This window comes from Sipha flava, unplaced genomic scaffold (assembly GCF_003268045.1).
Source record: "Sipha flava isolate LNK unplaced genomic scaffold, YSA_version1 123_pilon_pilon, whole genome shotgun sequence".
Lineage (NCBI taxonomy): Eukaryota > Metazoa > Arthropoda > Insecta > Hemiptera > Aphididae > Sipha > Sipha flava.
In genome coordinates, this window is record NW_020271749.1 from 275,380 (window position 1) to 299,281 (window position 23,902).

The 23,902-nt window shown below is 23.6% G+C and overlaps 1 protein-coding gene across 1 annotated transcript in view; it reads right to left on the minus strand.

Annotated features, from left to right (window-relative positions):
- Positions 1-29: 29 nt before the first annotated feature.
- Positions 30-23,902, minus strand: part of LOC112694093 — a 62,605-nt gene continuing 38,732 nt past the window's right edge. The window contains exons 4-7 of the mRNA XM_025569460.1: positions 20,483-20,618; positions 14,719-14,858; positions 13,218-13,413; positions 30-335 (exon numbers count right to left, since the gene is read on the minus strand). Of these exons, the coding sequence (XP_025425245.1) occupies positions 241-335; positions 13,218-13,413; positions 14,719-14,858; positions 20,483-20,618 (567 nt within the window). The 3' untranslated portion in view covers positions 30-240. The remainder of the gene's footprint in view (positions 336-13,217; positions 13,414-14,718; positions 14,859-20,482; positions 20,619-23,902) is intronic.

Consider the following 23,902-nt stretch of genomic DNA (forward strand, 5'->3'; position numbering starts at 1 on the left):
TACTTATTATGAATAATTATTATGGTGTAGTAGTATTATATAAAATAATTTTGTTTTCTAAAATATTACAATATCAAAAAAAAATATTTACATGTTATAATATGAATACGTAGGTAGTTACAACTCGTGCAGATAAAAGGTATCTATATTATACAATTTTGTTTGAATAACAAGATAACATTAAATTTAACATAATTTCAATGAAGAAGCCAAAAAGATTGGATAACAATTCTACAATTTTCACGATGTGTTTATTATAAACAGTGTTGACGTTAATGATATTAATATTACTTTAAAGCTGAATGTTATGCACATTGCTACTGCTGATCCACGTACTGAAATCAAACGTAAAAGATATATTATGAATAATTACAATCCGTATAAAACATATTATAAGAACAATAATAGAAGGATAATATTTACATTTTAGATATCTATCAATAGCAGAATAATCTTTTATTCTTATTGGCATATGCTATATATACTGTATTGATCATGGATAGTCAGCGAGAAGAGACTCGCTAGTCACCCAATATATGAATAAATACGAATGAGCCGAAATGAAAAAAATAGATCATATTAATAAGTATGATTATCGTAAATAATATATGATATTAGATATAATAAAATTTTATCTTAACTTTATCTTCATAAATACCATAAATAAGATATTAATTTTTGATTAAAAGTAAAAATAAATAAATATTTAAATATAATATTTTTTTTGTTCATTTTTTTCAATAAATTTTAATTTAATAAAATATTTTACTTCTTAAAATTTTTTTTTGTAAAAATGTTTTGTAACCTACGATATGATGCGAGCCGCATGAGTCTATGACGCTAGTCGTAGTTGGGTCATCCTTGGTACAGATTATGAAAAAAAAGAAAATATTGTTTTTAACAGGTTATTATAAAGGCGTATATGCCTTTATAGACTACACACTAGCCTAACAAAATGGAGAACTGTTCGGTTAAATGTTCGATAAACTGTTTGACAAACAGTTCGTCAAAAACTAAAATCGTATGTACTTGTGTGTATATTCGCGTGCTCGGGTTTGCGTATTTTCAATAAAATAATAATTAATAAACTTCATAGTTGTTCTGTCAGTTACTGAGTATAGACCGCTAATTAGGTCACTTCAAATAACTGCTGCAGTTTATATTTACATTCGTCTCACAGTAGACAAAAATACTAGAAGTCAAAGACAATGACAGCAAACTCCACTGTGTACTCATTAATCGATATCTGTGTAGAGGAATTTCATAACAAAACGATTTATGGTCACAAGAAGTAAATGGATAGTTTCAACTTTTTTTGATGATATCAAGTGATTTCGATTTCCGTATAAATTTGATTGGATCTCAATTGTTAAAAATAAAACAATTTCCTAGAGAACCAAAATCGACACAAGATAGAGTTGCAGTAACACTTCGATGCCTACTAGCCATTGGTGAATCGTCCACAAGTTTACAGTAACTGTTTAGAATGTTAAAACAAGTCATTAGTAGTATTGTTCCTGAAGTATATGAAGCAATAATTGATATTTTTAAAGATAAAATTCAAGTTAGATAATGCTTTTTATTCAAACATTGTTAAAAATTATTATTAACATTTAAATTAAAGAAAATGTAAAACATAATTAAAGACTGATAGTATTTGAGTTTTGTATTTTGTGAATATGTTCGTAAATAATCCATACACATGTGTATGTGTAACATCCTTTGATGTATATATATTGAGTAGAAGTACCAACAATTTGCGAATCACCGATTGTTCGTTAAATTGTTGTAAGTTTATTGATTTGTGATATATTAATGTATAATATGTACAGACAAATCTTTTAAATATAAATTGAATAAATACTATGAATTAAGTTTGTTTGTAAGTGTTAAATATTTCAAAAAAGAAACGAAGAATAACCTATAAAAGGTACATTTTATTAAATAATATAGGTACGTTGAATAATTATATTTCGTAATCTGTATGATATTTTTCGTTTCTTTTAAATAGCGTGAAAAATGGTTTTTTATAGGTAATAAAATAAATTAAACTCAATGCATGTACTAACAATTTTTATCATTATTTAGTTAAGTAAAATTAACTAATGTTAGTGAAAGTACCTACATTTATTTATACGTAATTAAATTAGAATTTATGCATGGAATTTGACAAAAATCATAAATTACGAAATAAAACAATGGAATAGAGGACAAAGAAAGGATTATAGTTATAAAAGCATGAAAATTGTGTATATTTACATGTTTTTTACTATGGGGTTTATCATTATTAATTTTTTTGCCTATTTAATATGGTACGTGTTATCATAATATACAAGTAAATTTTTTTATTTTTATAATATGGTTATGTTACACAATACACATTTAATTAGTCATATAATCATTATTTTTCTCCTTCTATTACTATTTAGCTATTTAGTTATAAGAATAAATTATTCATCTAATATTAAAAAAAAAAAAAAACTATTTATATAAGTCATTAATTAAATACAACGAGGATAATTTTCTAGGTTTGTAAAAACTAAAAAAAATAGTGTTATTAATTTGGAAAACAAGTAATAATCAATATTGAAAGGGTTAACAGATGAAAAATAGTTTATGCATAAATTATGTGTAAAATATTTTTTTTTTGGTTTTCAACAATTAATGCATTCGTACAAACATCTATTTATGTTATTAATCTAAATTTATACTAGTTTATGAAAATAAGTGTTTTTATTATAATATATTGATAAAGAGTAGCGTAAATAAATAAATTAATTTAACAATTATTGTTACTATCTTGAAATTAATCTCAAAATAAAGTAAAATATAATACAAAATATTTAATGTATTAAAGAAATTAATATTAACAGTTACGTTTCTTTACTTAATATCAAAATCTACTAAAAGTATAATTGATAAAAAAGTGTTATTAAATACTTCAAAATTTTAAGCACTTATTATTTATATGTTTTTATTAGTGTGATATTGTTATTCATATTATTTTAATTTAATTAATTGTTGTTATTTTTGTAACTGTATAGTGTTATATTTTTACTAAAATCTCAACAAAAAAAAAAAGTTATTCTAAATACTCTGTACTTAATATTACTGAGCATACTGGTGTTCTTATTTAAATAGAATATTTTAATAGAGACCCCATTTATTGGGATACATTTAGACTAAAACGCGGTTTCATTAAAAATTCATGAAAAAATCTAAAATACAGCCTTAAATTCGATTGAAATAATAAAAAAAGCAATAGTTTCCATAAATTCTCCACCTAATAACACTCTTCCACATCATTTAAAATATATTAGTAGTTACAAAGATGCTCATGATCAACGTGGCAAAATGTTTGTTATCCCTGATAACAACAAAATTGTAATCTTCTTTCAAATTTACTAAAATAAAAATAAATCAAATGTAAAATTCTAAACCAATATTCGAATTACATAAAATCCCTTTATTTCACCGAAATTCTTTATAGAAAGTTACAAAAACTAACAAAATTCCGTGAATATAGATTCACGGAATTTTGTTAGTTTATTAAAAACGATAAAGCATTATAAATAATACTTTTTTCCAGAGATCGGGATTTTTTTCGTAAGAAAGACCTATTTTTTTGAAAACCGTGATGTCTAGAGACTTATAGGTAAGTATACGGAAAAAACTTATAGTACAAAAATTGACAAATATATTTTACTCAGCAATTTTATTAAAAAAATATGTTAAAATAAAAATTAAAATAATAATAATTGTATACATATATATTATAATACTTTAATAATGCTACTTGGTATCGGCACATCGTCTCCAAAATACCATCCAACCCATGGTACAAATACCTGGACCTTCCTAAGCGCCTTATTGTGAGCTATACTCGTCTTCGGATTGGACATAGTTTACTTCCCCACCACTCCTATAAACTCAATTTAAACTCCTCTCCCTCTTGTACTCTACACCAAGAACCCATTCTCTGCGATTTCGATCATATAATTTTCCACTGCCCTCCTCTCTTCTCTTGTAGACAGACCCTTTTTTCATTCTTTTCAACATTAGGATACATCACTCCCGATTTCAAACTTCTCCTTAACTGCCGTTCCACACCCATAATTTTATCCATTATCAACTTCATCCATTCTTCTGGTTTCTTAATTTAATGAAAAAAAAAATTGTATAATAAAATTGTAATCGCATTGCTGTAATATTTTCAATAAAGGCAAACTAAATAATAAAAAAAAAAAATAAAAATAAAAAAACAAATACTTTAATAATAATTATTTTAATTAGACTAAATATAAATTTAGATTATTCCATATGGCTTATACATTATTATTCGATATACCAAGATTTTTATTCTATATTGCAAATAGTTTTTCACCATTACTAATCTTTAGTTGGACATTTTAAAGTAATTTTATTAAAAATTTTTAAAAAAATTACTTATGTTTCGCGGAACCCTGAAGTGATCTTTGCAGAACCCTAGAGTTCCGCGGAATACAGTTTAAGAAACGCTGCTGTAATCGTATCGTTGTTGATCCTAAAATTAACAGATTGCATGCCAAGGAGCTGCAGGTTCCCGACTCCTGCAGTTGCTCTATCTAATGATGTGAAATCCATAGTCTTTGTAGAATATTTGACAAATAAATTAAACTACAACTTGACATTTTCCCAAATTCCAAATTATCCAAATCAGTGCATATATTTATTCGTCTCTACCAACTTTCCTACCTTTGTAAACTAATTGTACAGGTAAAATTGTTGGACTCATCAAGAAATTACCTGCTCGCGTAGCTATCAGATACAACCTAATTACCATTTTACTACCAATTTAAAAAACCTATCAAGTAAATGCATCTCAATGCGGTTATTATCTTTTCTCTCCATCTGGAAATTTGTCATAGTCATCTTTGGTCAACCTAAGCTAAGAAAACCAGAAAAATCTAACCTATTTTTATAGATTCATTCATCTATTACCAAACTTAGGCAAACTGTTTGAAAAATTAATTTTTTTTGAATTCAATTTATCTCACACAAATATACTATCTAATAACCAATTTGACTTTCAATTCAGACACTTTGAATTTCACAAAGTCCATCGATTCTACTGATATAAATTTATTTGATTTAGAAAAATTAATTATTTTAAATATTACTGGGACTTACTATGGGTTTATTTTAACAAAAATTTATGTAAATTTATGAACTATTCATAAAAAATGAATCATCACATTTTTAATGTAATTTACAAGCCATGTACATTTAATTTTTAATATTTCTATAATAATTATAGAATTATTATGAATTGTGTTCAAAAATAATATTGCTAATAATGATTATTGATCGTATTAGTGTTATGACTAAAAAATGTTTCATTATTATTTATCGTACATTTTGTGTTATAAAACAAATAAATGATTATATTTTTAGTTGTATTAAAAAAAGTTATCTTCATACTGAATTTTTTGATACCCAATGTTTTACATATTATAGAATAACCAGTATATATATTAGTTAAAAAAAACTTACAAAAACCATCAGATTAGCTATAACTAGTAGCAACTATGTAGATATTTCTTATTTTAAATTGTTTTTAATTTAACTATAATATTTTGAACCTTAATAAATAATTTTTTATCACTTAACTTTTTATATTATACCTTTTTAATAAGGTGTTTATAAATTGTTTATAGATATGTTCTTTTTTTTTCATATCAAGTTTTCATAGAAATCCAATTCGTTTTTTCCAATCCAAATAAAAGCAATTATTCCTGGATTTCTTCTTGTCATTTTCGATTTTCATACTTTGTACTTGTGTCGTTTGTAATATTCGATCAAAAATCACTAACTTCAAACAGTATATTGAACTATATAGTTTTTTATTACTGTCCGCTTTGATTAACTTGTAGTAAAAATAACGCAATGTTATTTGATGTAAAATATTTTTTTTTGTTTTTATCAAATCTTGAAGTTAGACGAGGAATGATTTTAAAACTATGAGTTTGTTATATAGCTAATTATATTAAATATACATTTTATGTTGGTGGATAACTACATCATGAGCCAAATAAATTATCTAAAAATCCAATGCACCTACATTCATATAATTTTTAATTGAAATCTCATGTAATTGAAACATTAATTTCATAATTTTTCAAATATCTTAATGATTCAAAAATCTATGAAAATCATAAATAAATGATAGAATTCACTAGTTTTTAAAAAAAATTTGGCTATTACTTCAGAATTTAAAAAAGTAATTAATTTGATATTGACTTATAATTTTTTTCTGAGTGTTATTATTATTAGTATTGAGAATCGATACATTTTTTTTCTTCTTTTTATACAATCAAAACTATTTTGTAGCAAATCTGCACCAAAGTGTTCATTATATAGTATTTTCTTATAAATAAAAAATTTAACACAATGGCTATAATGTAAATTTAACATGTAGTTTTTTAATTTTATGTGTGGTTTTATTATTATCACTTTTTATTTAATTAATTGAAGATCTACAGGAAAAAAACAATACCTAATAATCAATATTCCTAAACGGTTTAGTGTTACAGTTTTAAAGTATAAAAGCTTAGAGATAAATTACGAATTAATTCAAAAATGTGTATTGTTGTAATTCAACTTATCTTAGATAAAATGAATAAAAAAAAAATTTTTTTTAAACAAATGACAAGGTAATATAATTACCAGATTTTTTTATTTTTTCGAATACTATCGTTTTTCCCTGTAGCCCTTTAATTATTCTGTGTTAAAACATTATGTAAATATACATGTATTGGTGTTTACCAAATAATAAATAAAACATAAATTTCATGACATTTTTTAAGAACAATTATTGTTATTAAATATAAAACATAAATAATATAAAATTCCAAATTGTTTTTAAAGTTAATGTATTTTCAGATTTTTTCCCACTCAGTTATGATTCGAAATATAAATATAACGATTAACTTACTTAAACGTTGTATGAAATAATTATATAATTAATTATTGTTATTTATTTATCAACTAATGAACAGTATAAAATTTTTTTTTAATTACAGAAAACATAGTATATAAAATATTAAAAATGAAAACATTATAGCACGGTGTACATTTTCATTATTAAGCCGTAGTGTTCCGTTCCTGTGTAGGGAATGGTTATATCAGTAAGTGGCTGCGTAAGAAGGGAAATTTGATTCCAACTTCAATTCTTCAGCTCCCATTCGGAGAAAGAGTTGTAAGGAATAAAAACTTTAACAATTAGTGAGACCTATTCTTTTCAAGATCTATTCTTACCATTATCAAAATATGAGTTCGAATAATAACTATTACAATTACATTTATTTCGGAGTACTTATTCAAAATAATTTTTATCAATTATTTCAGAAGTTTAATAGAATTGGAGTAACGAATGATATTTTTTAAAATGTATACTAATTAATAATACAATTCCGTCATAAATATTCTTGACAGTAGTTATATCCTTTAAAGCTATTAACATAGTGGCCAAAGAAAAAAAAATGTTGAACGATACGAAAGGTGCAAATAGAACTGGAGGTGGACGAAGAGTTATAAAAAAATAAATCGACGAAAAATAAAAATAAATAATTTACTTTATGGGTACAAGTCCTATCCACTAGCCGTAACAATCAAGGACGATAAAATCATATTTAATCTTAACAACATTATTAGATAATGTTACAGATTAAACGGCGGAATAATGTATAATATTATGTACTGTATGTATTTTAAAGGCGAACGGGGTTATCGATTATTTTTGCATATTACATATTTTGAATACCAAGGCATAGTGCGTACCAAAACAACGTGACGTGTAGCGTGACGAGTGGAGTAACAAATGTGTAATAAAATGACAAGTGGTGCGTCGTCACAACGCCTATTTTGTAACTTGTAGCACCAGTACCAACTCAGTTGACAACACGTTTTTGACATCGAACGGCTAAAGCGCTTTGGCGTTAGTGTATTTAATAAATGTTAATATTAATGCAAATAATAAAAATAAAACTAAAAAAAATACACTATCAGGAACGATGCTGGATAGAAAATCGAAAAAATTAAACATGGATTGGCTTCGATTGCACCAACAGAATGTATATAATAAAATATGGATAATTTTTCATCGAAAAAAAAAATAAGACATTCACTTTTTTGAGAATGAACATAATGAATAAATGAAAATAATTACCAAACGCTTGTCACTAGAACAATAAAGCACGCGGCATAAGATGGAATATGCTGAATTTGAATGACGCCGATGTAACATGTCATTTGTCATAGTGTTTGTAGTACTGCCATATCAGTTTGGTTAGCGTTAAATCTATTGGTTGCATTATTTTGGTACGAAGTCGCATGCTACCAGCGACGTCGTTCGCCATTCTTATACGTCACATTACTTTGGTGAGCGCTCAGCTTAATGGTTGTAATTATTCGATGTTTATTACAAATAAACCAGCTTTAGAATATATATCTATGATTAAAATCAATGTTTGAAAATAAATATAAATCGTCACCGTAAATTTCAAATTATTAACAATAGATTATTTAAATTAGAGCGAATACAAATTATGAAATGTATCACATTTAGTTTGTTCCGTTGTTCTTTTATTATAACGTTTAGGTAAAACAAGGAGAAAAGGAGTTAGAATCAACATTTTCCAATTACGTCGCCGTATTAGACACATATCTCGTGGTATATGCAAATGTCAGTATTTTAGAATCGTACAACTTTTTTTTCGGTTTAATTAGTGACGAAAAGCTTTTAAGACCTTAAATAATTGTATAACTGTATAATTAGTCATTAATTGAAAATATTATGGTAATTTAAACCAGAGGAATTTCTCACCTTGTCAGTCGTACTGATTTTATTATAACTTTTTGTCGAATGGGAAATAATGGATTTTATGAAATTATGGTTGAAATGTGTTTAAAATAAGAATTACAGATTTAAGTTTTTAAACAATTGTTATATTTTCAATTCATTGATTTTATACTATCCAACGTTATTATTTGAACGACAATTGTATATTTTTATAAATAATGTTTATCAATTTATTAAATTTAATAAACAGCAGTCTGTCCGACGTAAAAACGTATGTTTAATTACTATTTATTTTGTTTGTATGCTAACAGATTATTTGATATTACCGAATGGCGATAACGATTGAATTTAATTGGAAGTGAAAACTTTTTATAGTATTTTGACAGGTACTGGTTTACTATTAATTAACTTGTATTGTTTATACTATTACATACAGAATGATTACATTTTTTATCTAACTGTATGTATTACAATTAAAAATTGATCATATAAAATTGAAAACTTTATAGTAATTAAATAGTATTGTAAGAAATAAGAATAAAACCTTTTATTTTAAGTACTATCCATGTTATTTCGTGTTCTATGTTTGCAGTCATTTGAATTCCCTACCGGCTTTTGTTTACGGATTCGATGATTTATTATTACTTTCAATTTAAAATACATGATCCACAGACATCCTAATTCATGTACCAAACCGATTCCGATAAAAGTTTTTGAAACGATGATTACAACTTAAATTATACTACTAGATGTGTTTTATCAATTTATTAATTATAATAACAGTTTAAATCTCATTATATGAAATATGAAAGAGTCTCATTTGGCAGAATTCTGATGCTTAGGGATTAATAAAAATTAAAAATTAATAAATGGTTAATACTCGTAAATAAATAAACAAATAGTTTATATATAGAAAAATATAAATACATAAATTATAAATACCTAACCTGGAGTATTTTTATATTTGTAAAGTACCATGATTGGTTTCGAATTAGGAATTCATTTTTCATAAACAAAATCAATAAATTAGCTAATAAATATGAAAAAATAAAGAAATAAAACAACGAGAAAAATTGTTCATTTTATTTAAAGATAATTTATTTTTATTGAAGAGATTATTGAAAATGAGTTGTTATTAGACATAAATAAAGGTATTGATATCAATATGTATACTTGTAATAATGGTTATTTTATTTTTATTTTTTTATTTAAATTTAAATCTATGAGATTTTCTGAGGCATATTTGAATTAGAAACAGTCTTTTTAAATTTTATTTTAGAAATGTGATTATATCTTATTTTAAAATCTATATTTGTCTTATATATATAAAATTTATTACTGTTACATTTAAGTTTATATATACCAACATTTTCAAAAGAAAGGGAATTTTTGTAAAGTTTTTAGCCATATTATTTATATATTTTATTAGATTATAAATTTTTTAAAAGTGATTTTAACTTTATTAGTATTATTGTTTAGAATTTTAGCGAATTGTTAGATATATTATTTTGATATTTTATACTACAATAATTAACAACATTATTTGGTGAGTTGTGTTTTATTTTTTCTTTAATACGTTTATGGATTTTTTTAATAATATTTAAATTACAATTATTTGTTTGGGTTATATTATAGATAATATTAAATGTATGTTGATAATTGGGAAAAATGAGCCTAAAAGACCCATAAAAAGTTTAAGAAAAAGATGAAAATATATATTGAAAAATATTTGTTGCAAATATTCCTATTTTAAACAATAGTATTGATTATGTAGGAACGGATGATTAATAAATATTTTAGAATTAATACAATTATAGATTATGGATTTTTGAGTGTAGTCACAACGCAAAAATGCATATTTATTAGAATATTTGTTTTCTATTTTGGTCCTAGCCTTCTTTGTAAATTGATCTTATTATATTAATTTGAATTAAAGTATAATTTATGACTTTTTGAAACGTTTATTTATTTTCGTTTAAACATTATTGTTTAAAAACCTTGTGATGAATATTATCCTTATTTTAACTTATTCATAATTTGACGTTGTGTTTTTGAATTGGTTTTTCTATAGAGCCATTAAAAAGAAACTGTGATAAAAGACAACCTTATTTTATCCTCCTCTATTATTTTATAAAGTGTCTTTTAATTTGACTTTTATTATTTTATAATTGAAATATATTTAATCAGACGTTATATTTTTAACTCCAGTGTTTGATACTGATGATGATAATAATATTCTAAACATTTGTATTTTCTAGTTTAAAATAACTATTCTGTAGGTATTGTAGGTTTCTATTAAATTATAAAAATGTACAATTATTAATTTCAAGCAATATTATATATTATATATTATATAACTTTTAAATGGTTTTTGAGTTTATAATAGTTTCAACGTGTTTCACTATAAATTTGAACAAATTAGTGAAATTAATACATTATTATACAACATAATCAGCTTTATTAGTTAATAAGTATCAGAAAATACCGATAAACTATATATTTTCAACCAACTTTGATTTTTTAATATTAATTTTTTCACTATAAATGACATTGTGTAGATTGCAATATTATTTTAATTTTACCACCATTTAAAAAAAAAAAAAATATTTTGAAACATTTAATATGATTTCAAAGAAATTTATATAATATCCGAATTTAAAAAAAACATTGATTACCTATTTTTGATTAATCAAGCTCCATTCAAAAATATTTTCATATACGGAAATCATTGTCATATTAAAATTTAAAATATTAGTATTCAATTATTTCAAATTGAAATAAGTAAACTTGTAAATTTATAATTTTTTTCTGACATATAATAGGTTTTAGAACGAACAGAACGTAAATTATCAGTTGCTAAATTTAGGTGATAATTTTGGAGCAAATATTTTTAGCATTTTTAGAATTTTTAATTTTCTTTTACGTTATTTGTTCAAATAATTTCATCTCCTAACATTTAAATTTTAAATTCCTTTTTTAGAATAAAGTAGGCGTATTTTATATACTGATATTTCTTACAATATTATGTTACGGTGACCTCATTTATCTTTATCTTTTATTTAAAAAGTTTTAATTCTACGTAATTCCATGAAGTTAAATAATAAATAAATATAGAGATAACGATTATCTCATTAGTGATTAATGCATAGAAGTAATAGCCAAAAAAATTAGAGAGGTTTAAGATCCATAACATTTCCTTTTAGTAAATATTAAAATTAAGAATTTGAAATTAATTTTGTTATTTCAACATATAGCGAAATTGTCAGGAGTCATAGGATATTAAAATTCTTATCCTTTTATTTTGGTAATTATGCATTATAATTTATAAAATATTTTAATGTTAAATTATCTAATATTATTTTAAAGGTCATTATAAGTCATTATTGTTTATTAGTTTGTCATGGTTATTTTTTATTTGTAAATTAATTGTAAATGTATTAAACCTTACATAAACCTAATATTTCGATAGTAATTATACATAGGTATATATTATTTGATTAACTGAAAATATTTCTGGCTACTATTTATAATACTGCTATTCGATAAAGGATCAAAAAAGTGTTTTAATTTTAAAAAGATATGTTCACATTTTGTATGTATTTTTAACGTTTATTTACATTTATATTTTAAATTAGATATTGAAAAAATCTTTATATTACTTAATAAAAATTAAATTATAATACATATAATCATATATAATTATATTTAATGTGACTAAATTTAAATTAAATTAAATTTACTGAAAATTGAGAGAATTTTAAATGGGTATTTATGGAAGAAATAAAATAATTTTGTATTTAATTTGAAAAAGTTGACCTTATACAATGACAGAGTGTTTATCCCTCATCATTTCGCTCCTCAGACGGAATATTGGTGATGGGGTGAGGGCTGCACTGAGAGATATGACATACTTCATACCTTGTAGAGGTCACTAAGATGGATGTGTTATAGTTGTATTATTTGTATAAATTTGAAAATAATAATAAATCATTGTGTTTGAAAAATAGTTTTGAGAGAAGATTGAATATTATACTAAACTAATCTCAGGGACATGAACTCATAGTACAAAAATTTGTTAGATATTTTATTAAAACACACATAAAGTATATGAATTGCTAAAATATAAAATTATCAATGATATAATGCCTTTATATTTAATATCATTGTAATTACCTTAAATAAATTAATTTAATTTTACTGTTTTTTTTCCCGATATTCTTTAATATTTTTTGGCTGTCTTCGAAAAAGAAAATTGGTAATGCATTGGTTATAATTAACAATAATTGATTAAAGAAATCGATAAGTAGATATACTTAAATTGAAGTAACAAAATTATTCAGTGTTTAAATTGATTTAAATAATGAAACTCAGCACTTACCCAAAAGTATTGCATCGCGTTTATATTCCTGGGGCGGTGGTAATGATTTTGGGCGTCCCACACTGATGGAAGCTTGACATACAACTTTCATTATGCCAGCGTGAAAATGACTGGGAGCTACTGATAAATTCAACTTGGAAATGGTGATGTATAAACCGCTGTTTAATTTTTCTGTACGGTCGTAATTGGAAACCACCTAATCAAAAATCACAAATTATTAAACACATATGATTGCAGCATATTGAGGTGGTTTACTTCCTGTGAGATTTTTTACTTTGATCTAAGATTATTGTTCCACTATTCAGTCATTTTATTTTAAACGCACATCAAAAATAAAATAACTTTGTGATGAATTAATGGATAATATATAATTCTTATTAGTTTTAATGCTGAAAAAATTATCTTTTCAACTAAGTACATTTTATGATTTATTTTAACTAATCGTAGTAAATGTACTTCTTATATATGATACACGATAACTGGAACAGTAATATGATACATTTATAAGTATCGAAACGTTTGAAGTTATAAGTAATTAGTTGTTTTATTTAAATTTTTTTTTTTATATTGAATTAATTAAAAATAAAACATAGTTTACTTTCATAACGTCATGAATTTGATTAAAAATAAACTCATCGAAGCAGTAAATATGCAAGTATACATCATAATTTAGTATAAGTAGGTATTGCATTATTTCCATGTTTATGCATTATATTTTTTAATAAAAATTACAAATTTTCAATTTAAAGTATGTAGTTATCATTCAAATCACATCGTACCATGATACTATTACTCAAGTATAAGATTTATTAAAGTAATTTTTATAAACAAGGATTTAAATTCAGTGAAACAATATTTATTATACCATTATATATTTGTATATAATAATAAATATAAGTTGAATTTTTTATTTTTATAATATAGTTCAAATGTAAACTCAATTCTTACAATTATACTGTTATAGCTGTAAAATATACTATTTGATATTGATAAATTTGAAATATAATGAATATACTGAAGTTTTGGCATGACATTTCTCACTAAAAAATTGTTTTTTTTTTTTGATTAGTGGTTACATATTTTAGAAATATAATTTAAAGTGTTTAATAAGTACCAACACAGAAAGTAATTTTAATTACCGCTATTCTTTTTATACGCTTGAATTTAAAGTTGTGAGGAAATTTGTATTACGGAAGACTTCGTTATGAATGAGAATTAAAGATTTTTTTTTAACTTTTTGATAGTTTTAAAATTCAAAACGAACATTTGCCCAGTAGTACAAACTTATTTGTAAAAATGTTGGCTTGAACACAACTTGTTAATTTAGTTTTGAATAATTAATTGCAGTATTGTAATATTTTACACTACTGTGCTACAAATGGTCTGTGTTATATTATATATTAACTTAGTTCCATCTATATTTTATTGTATTGACTAGAAACATCGTGTGGTTTATTAATTTATTAAATATTATTTAGTTGAAACATAATATCAAACTGACCATTTCATCATTGATATACCATCGTAATTTGGCAGCGGGGAATGATTTGGCGGATGTACAATTTAAATAAATAGTATCACCAATTTGATAAATTCCAGATCCTCCATTGATTTTCGGCAGATCCTTTGGCTTTGGTAAACCTAAAAACAATAAAATAATAAATAATATTTAAAATATCTAGTATTAGTGCTATTCTAACTACCAATAATGCCCTAGGGCAGTGATACCCAATCTTTCTTCTTTGGTGGACCATTTTGGTAAACAATTGGAGTGGGCCACCAAATATAAAAGTAAGAATAATGTCAATAATAATCTAATAATATAATTTTGTTACACAAAATTGTAGGTATACAATATGCAGGTACATATTGAACTTGTCATATTTTATAAATTGACTATTGAAAATATTACAGATCAGCTACACATTAATTTTATCAGTAAGCTCTTTTAAGTGCACGGGTCAATTGATATTAATTCATAACATTTCTATTTTAAAATGTTATATTTATATGTATATATAATTTATATATTCTGTGGTTTTACCATAGGCATTCAGAGTAAATACTATAATTACCTTTTATATTTATAAAAACAACTTATTAATTATAATGTTAAATTATTATGTAATATTGTAATAGTTATTACGAATCACATATAATAAATTCACATAAAATCAAGACTATGGATTATGGTAATAATAGTACTTATTTCTAACTACCTATACAGCATTTAAAAAATCATAATTTGAAATTATAAAAAATCATTAATAATTTATCAATAGTATTCTATTTTTCGGTGATATTTATACATTATTATGGGCATGTAATACATTATTTATATAATTTTATATTTTATAGCTTATACAATCTACTCATCTTAAACATTTCAGTATAATATGAAAATTAATACTTTTCTTAAGCGAAACACCAAATTTTTATTTTTATCATTAATTGTTATAGTAATCCCTCAATTTATAATACTTTAAACACTCTAGGGCAGTTGCCTCATTGCCCCCCCTTGAAATGGCTATTGAGTTAAAAGATGTACACATTTTTTTTTATATAGTAGAAGAATATAACATAAGTATTGATTAATAAGTATCTATTGATTTATAAGAATACACTATGAATAAATAATTATACACTTAAAACAAAAATTCTTTTAGGAGTACATGCATGCAGGAACTTTGGTTGTCTTGATTAGTTTCAATATTTAATAAATAATGAATACGTTTTGTTTTAATCGTTTATTTTGATACTAACATTTTCACAGAATACTTAAATATTTAAAAATTGATTTTAATTTATATTTATTTAAATATGGCGAGAAAACAAAACCGGGTCTAAGTTTTGAAAATAAGTTTTAAATTTAAATATTATATTTTTAAATATTCAATTAGTTTCACAAATTAAAATTATTTTTTATAATATTTGTTATTTAATTACTTTTTTAATAAAAATATAACTGCATTAGTTTGATAAATTAATTTATGATAGAATATTTTAAATTAAGGAGATTTATGTATTGAATACAATTCGATAAATAAAAAGATTATCATTCATAATAAATCAATATTTATTTTTAGATTGAGTAAATAAAAGAATTATCTTAACATCTTTAAAAGGTGAAATATTTTGATTTTGTTATTTTAAATGCTTCAAGCATTTTTTTAAATATATAATTGATTAACTAAACTGAAAATGATTTAATTAAATGACTAGAAAATAAATTGGGATGCGAAATTTTATCTTAGTTGTACTAATACAAATAAGAATTTTTAATTACTAAGTATCTTAAAAGGGATTCATTTTTAGTTATTGTTAGATTATCATTTAACTAAATGTTTAATAATTTATAAATTTAAATATAAATTTATTACTATATATAATATATCTGCACGAATTAAGTGAACGTAAAAGTACATTATACGCGGGATACAATCATTCAGTGTAAATTCATTGTAGAGGCTCTATTTTTTTTTGTTTCAAAGCAAAGAACATTAATTGTGATATAAAAATTTTTATTTTTTTTTGCTGGAATCAAAGTTATTTATATGTTAACAATTGTAAAATTTAAACTTTTTTGTTAAACTATAAAAAATTACTCAAAAAAATTATAGAAAAAATAAAAACGTTACATCATATATAATGTTCTCTTTTTATACCAAATAAAAAGTAGCCTCTACTATAAATTTACTCTGGATGGTTTTATCCCGTGCATTATGGGTTTTCTGTTCAAAAATCGTAAATAAATAATTATTTTATTTATAGATCCACAGACACGATCACGATCACGTATCACGCACTAGTATGTGTGCGCTCGTAATGTAGCCCTTATCGTCTTCGATCTATGGAGTACACTCCGGATTTCACTTAGGTATCATTTTTTCTTAAAAGTTAAAAAAAGATATAAACATAATTTCTCTGCTAATGAATGTTTATGTAATTTATTTCAACTATATTAATTATATATTACTCATGCATACATTTATATATCATTAGAAACTCTATAGTAGTTGTTTTTTCGCCAATTTATAGCTACGGATTTAGAATGATTAATATATAAATAATTACATAATTTATAAATAGAAATAAATAAATAAATAAATAAATGTTTAGCCTGAAGCCTGGAGTATTATTATATTTCTAAAGAACTTTATTAAACACATTTATTTAATAGATTATTATTAAATTTATTAAAACGAACTACCTCTGTAAAACAATCAACTTTTTGCATTATGTTCCTTTCTTTATTTTTCATATACAGTCGCGATTTTATTGATTTTGTATAATATATCTAACAATTAATAAACTAGTTGTATTTACAAATATAATAATACTCTAGGCTCCAGACTAAGCATTTATTTATTTTTATATATAAACTATTTGTATATTTATTTATAAATTAATTTATAACTATTAACCATTTAATAAAATTAATTAAAATTAATAATTTTTAATTTGAACTAAATTTTTAATATTATTTAATTATTTAGAAAGATTATTGTTGAAATTCAAATAATATCGGTTCAAAATAAATATTATAAATAATACAAAATAATACTTTTGAGTATACATATTAGAATAATTTTATATTATGTGATTAGCAGATTTAGTAATCTGGTTGCTTAGGTCAATTTGGATGGCTTCGGGCTCACTCAAATACCAATTTAAACCAAACTAAAATAATTTTTTATTGGTATTTAATAAAATTGATTTATTTTAAAATAAAAAAACATCTTTTAATTAAAAAACATAAACGTATTTTTGCTAACTTAATAATTTAAGTTCTTCGAAATTTAATTTATGTTTTGTATCCATGGGTTATAATGGATATATACTATAACATTTTTATTTTCCGTAAATTGTCGTTACAATACTCAAATAATTTTGAAATATAGATTCATTACTACTTATTTTAAAAGCCTTAAGCTATGTAAACGTTGTAAATATTTTTATTGTTAAATACTTTTCTGGTTTTTCTATAAAATATATAATCTACACATGAAAACTGTTTGCTTTTTAATTTGTTAATTTTTGAATCTCTATTATGTTTAAAATAACCATATCATTAATAAATTATTTACATTTTATATAGTATATAATAAACGCAACATTTTAAAGTTAATTTTCATATTAAATATGATTCCGTAATTATATTTATTTAATAATTTTTTTTTTGTCAATTTACGGATATTTTATGTTACGTGATGAACAAAAATGTATTATGAAGGTTCAGCATTTTACAAACTATTATACAAATGACATATTCTATAATCCGTTACATAAAAAATGTATATCTAAAATGTGAAAAATAACTAGGGGGCACCATTTGTGGCATTGTAGTGAGAGGGTGCTAGACGGGGTACGAAATAAAGGTTTTGTTAAAGTGCAAAGTTACATGTTTTTTTCTTAGTCATTTCGGACGTTTAATAGTAGTGCGTATACATTCGTTTTGAATGGGCTATTAAAATAATTGGGTGAGGGGAATCGACGTATTGTGCAATATGGCAATGTAAGCCTGTGACCATTTTTCAAGGGGCCATCATAATAATAACGCTGTCAGGTCCCTGTAGTAAGAAGGCGTCGCTGAAATAATTCGAGGACACACAATGTGTACATAGTAGAAGAATAGGTACTAAAACATAATTAATATTAACGGCTCTATCACGATGAGTTTTCTTCGAGACATTGATGTATTCGATTTCGCGTATCTTCCTTGTTCCTGCAGGTGAAAGTATTACGAATTTTCATCATTAATAGGCATTCACGAGCTACCTATATGAAAACTATGTTTTATTTTTTTTTCTAATCTCATTTGTTATCATGTCGTTTTCGATCAATCATTTTACCATTCACCACATCAGTGTTCATTTATCTAATTCACAATTATTTTTTAGAGTTTTTACATTTAAGTATATTTTGCGTTTACACGTATATTAGAGTTTCAAAATAATGTTATTTTTTTCTCATTAATGGTCAAAAGAAAAATCTTTACCAATACACAAAAGTAGAAATTAAGCGAAATTATTGAATTATAAATATTATCTTAAGAATTGTATTGAAATAAATTTGAAAATATAATATAAAATGTATAATAAACATTTAAAATATTTAAAGTAACGCAATGGTCAATATATTATTTCGTTGGGTTATAATTTTTAAATTTATTTATTTTAGTACAAATCGATAAATATTGAACTTAACGATCATACTTATATTATTGTATTGGACAATTAATTCTATATTACGTGTGTGATTATACTTATTTATAGTTAATGATATGAACTAATCTTATACATTTCTAAAATAATAAATTAAGATTTATCTGATTTAAAAAACATAATGTAATATTTTAAGTTAATACCTTTATATTATTATATCCTTTAAAAATGATCATAATATAGATGAAGTGTTATTAGATTACATATTTTGGTTGAGTAAGTTTTAAATGTTATAAGTTTGCCAATTTAGATAAGAAAAATAAAAAAAAATATATCTTTAATGGATCACGTAAACGTAATAATGACTCATCCTAATCAAAATATACAAATTACATTTTGGTCTATATAAAAAATAATTTATTCAACTACGGTTTTACTATACATTTTTACTAGGTAATAATTTAAATTAAATTATATGCTATTATTTTTAGTTGAAAACACTCAAAAAAAAAAAAAAATTACTTACGTTATTGGTGATATTGTATTCATATTAAATAACAATAATTATAAAGTAATGTATGAGATAATTTTACCGTCTTTGAATACATATCAGTCGTGTAGGAAAATAATTTAGTTTCATAAATAAGATATAAATTATTTACTTTAACAGCAACCAAGTGTTGAATATGAGTATTTTGATACTTGTATGAAATTTAAATTTAAAGTTTAAAATGTTCAAAAAAGAGTTACCATATTGTTTATATTATATAGAATTAAATTGGATTTAGAAATACAAGAACGGTTAGTGTGAAATAATATTAAACTAATGGGTATCATTTATATTTTCGTATACAGTAATTAAAATTAAATGCATATGTATTTGCTATTTTAAAAATAATTTAGTTGAATATTTTGAATTTGACCTATTTGTATTTAAGTTTAAACATAAATATCCTTAACTTTCTACAATTAAATGATACACAATTGAAACCGAGTATATTCAAATAACAATTGTTTTTTTTCCCTTTTATACTAACTTATTTGTTTCACATACGTACTACGAAATTTAAATATAATATGTAAACATTTAAGTGAGCTTACTTATGATGGCCATTTTGGATTCAGCGTGCACTGTTGTAAAGAATGGTGCTTCAGCAGATACTTCACACTTGTATTCACCGTTCATTAGTAAGTTAGCGTAGCGCAATGTAACTTTCTTACTGTCCGAGAATACTTGCTGTAAATCATAACAATAAATTCCGTACAGTTATTTCTAAAATATTAATTATTTTTATACTCGATGAATATACCTACAAATATACAAATTCAGTGTGTCACAATAAATTATACTTTCTACTCAATGTACATAATATATCTATTTTCTTGAATGTAATATTAATATAAATTCAAAAGATATCAGTTTAGATTCTAGATTTGTGTAATTAATAATGACAGCTGTAATTACTATTTAGATCTTTGGTAAAATCAATATAAATTAATAGTGAGTAAAAAACATATAAAATAAGTTAGAACGCAACAAAGTTCAACGTTTTTTTTTAAAATAATTAACAGTAAAAAAAGATAAGATTGAATATCGAAAATGAAAACTCTTTAATATTGTAATATTAATGTTGAAATGTGTTGTTATAATTATTTTAATTTTATCTCGAAATATAAACTATGTGTAGAGAAATACGTTTTCAATTTTAGTTATCCTTAGTTATGTAGAGTATGCAGATATAATTAATAAATGAAGAGTATTATACTGTAGTATACTATATAGTATAGTATTATAGTATAGAATGCCAGAAGGCCGTTTCAGTCCTCTATGTTTGTGTTTATTTGTGTTTAACTCTAGTTTACTTAACCGTCTCATAATTATATAACAATATTTGTTTAGGTATACGATTTGAAAATTAGACAAGTGGAAGATCGAGAATCAGTTGATGATACTAGGGTGGTTAAATTTAAAACTTTAAAAATTAGAATGTCACAATTACTCGTACTACGAAGAAAAAAATCGTTAATTGAATACGAAAATACTTATTCTTCACACAATGGTATTGGTATTGTTATTTAATGAACTCGAATGTATGTTTATTTATTTATTTATTTATTTAATCTAGCTAAAGTCCAAACATAATTATAAATTAGCATGATAACAAGCTAAATTGAAATAGAAAGAGAATAATACAAATAAAAAAATTTAATATTTAACAGTTAATTAATATAATAATAAAAGCAATTCATTTATAAAATCTAATAATATAATTATAAAAATATTTAACATAGTTAAAGTTAAACAAATCCATTTGAATATAATTACGAGTAGTTAAAATCATGATTCTATTTAAAGGAGTATTTATCAAATAATTGGTTTTCTGTAATTGTTTACGAAAAATATTAGGGGACCTAGTTTGGCATTGAGGGACATAAAGATTTAAATAATTATTAATTTAGAACAATATAGTTATTGATCAGTTTATATAGGAATTTTAAATTAGTTATTTTTCTTTTGACTGCGAGAATATTAATATTTAGCATGTCTAATAATGGTTGATATGGTGAATGAGGTTGATGTGGAATGTCAAATTTGTATGTTATAAAGCAGTGGCGTCAAACCAGCGGCCCGTAAAGGTATTCATTGTGACCCGATACAATTTTTTTTTTTTTTTTTTAATGAATTAATTTTATATTTGAGAATTTTCAAATAGAAATTGCACGATGTAACCCGTGCACTTAAAAGAGCGTACTATCAAACTAATGTGTGTAACTACAGTGTGTACCTTAATCTGTAATTTTTTCAGAAGTCAATACAATATTCAATATGTACATGTATACCTACTATGTGTAAAAATACAAAATTATTAGATTAATATTGGTATTATTCTTACTTTTTTATTTGGTAGTCCGCTCTAAGATAATTGATTATCAAAGTAACCAAAAAAAGAAAAAATGGTTGGACATCACTAATATAAAGTAAAGAAAACGATTACTCAATCAGTTAATTATAAATTTGGCATTTACCCAAATTCTATATTTTATTTTTTGTGAATTCAAAACGATTATGTTAAAATTATTATTTCTCAGCATAGTTTGATGATCAAATAAAACATTTTCAAAATAATTGATGATAAAGAAAATATTCTTGCTTTTGGACATTTTATAGCAAAAAATACAATTTAATAGTTACATCAAACAATTAATTGTCTGCTCTTTCGGAAATTTATTTAAACTTATTTGTTTTTAAATTAACATTTTATTTTTATATTATATACAATATAAATACAAAAAAAAAAAAAAACCGTTATACGCGTATAAACGTTTTTTACTAATAATATTTTTTATACCGAAATTACCACATTTTATGTTATAATGATTTTACAAAAATTATTTATTTTTTGTTTTAATTCGTGCTTTGTAATTAATATATTAGCAGATAAAGAATTTGATAAAATATGGTATAATGTGTTCATGTCGAAATTGCAGCAAATTTGTCATTATAAATATTTATGTTCATTCTTGATATATTTTTTTTTTTACCTATAACTGCTGCAGAAGGCCGATTTAAGTTTATCGCAAGTTCTAAACCAAAATTACGTGTATGAGGAACCCTTGACATGTTTCTTTAATGTGAATAAAAGTTACACAAAATAATTTCACCGATATCTTTTTTAACATTCCTCATGCAGATCGATGAGTTTAATACTATAAAAAAATGTAAATAATGTTATCTGCATGCTATCCGCGTATACAACGATCGTGGAACATGGCAATCACTTCAGCAGTCCCTGTAATTTAAATATTATGGCGTTGGCTACACAACGGTCAGCGCCGACTAATTACACAAACGTTGACAATCCAACTGCGGTTTAAGCCAGTAATAATAGATAAATAGATGTACAGGTATAACATAATATGTTATATAGGTCGTGTGTATGCGGTAGGCGTTCATTAAAATGTATCGGAAATAATGTTCAACGGACGTTTTTGAATTTTGAATGCGTCCAGAGCATATTACAGTCTGATTCACTTATTTTGCGTTATTAAGCTGTCAATGTCCTAAAAGGTTCGTTTAATAGTTATGTAAAAGCTGTAGTAGCTGAACATTTCAAATAATAATTGGATTTTACGTTCTGGTTTCATCTTCGTCAACCTACTTTTTGTGTCAACTTATTGGTTAAATTAAAATGCTGTTTAAACATGATAGAATTCATTAAACATTTTTGTATTCAAATGTGTGATAAAAATTTTTTCTGAAATAGACCACTAACGTTAGTTGATTAATTTTTGTGATGATTTATTACAAAAAAAAAAAAATGTTATTATTATGTTTGTAACATTTTAAAATTATTAATATTTATTTTAACATTTCGTTTATTATTAATGATTGGCTGTATGTGAAATTTTGCTGTATCAATTAGAATTATATTATATCAATGTACATTTTAATCGCTAATTATTATCAATTATTTAAGAATTATAATTTCGAGCAAATCTCTGTTTACCATATTGTATATG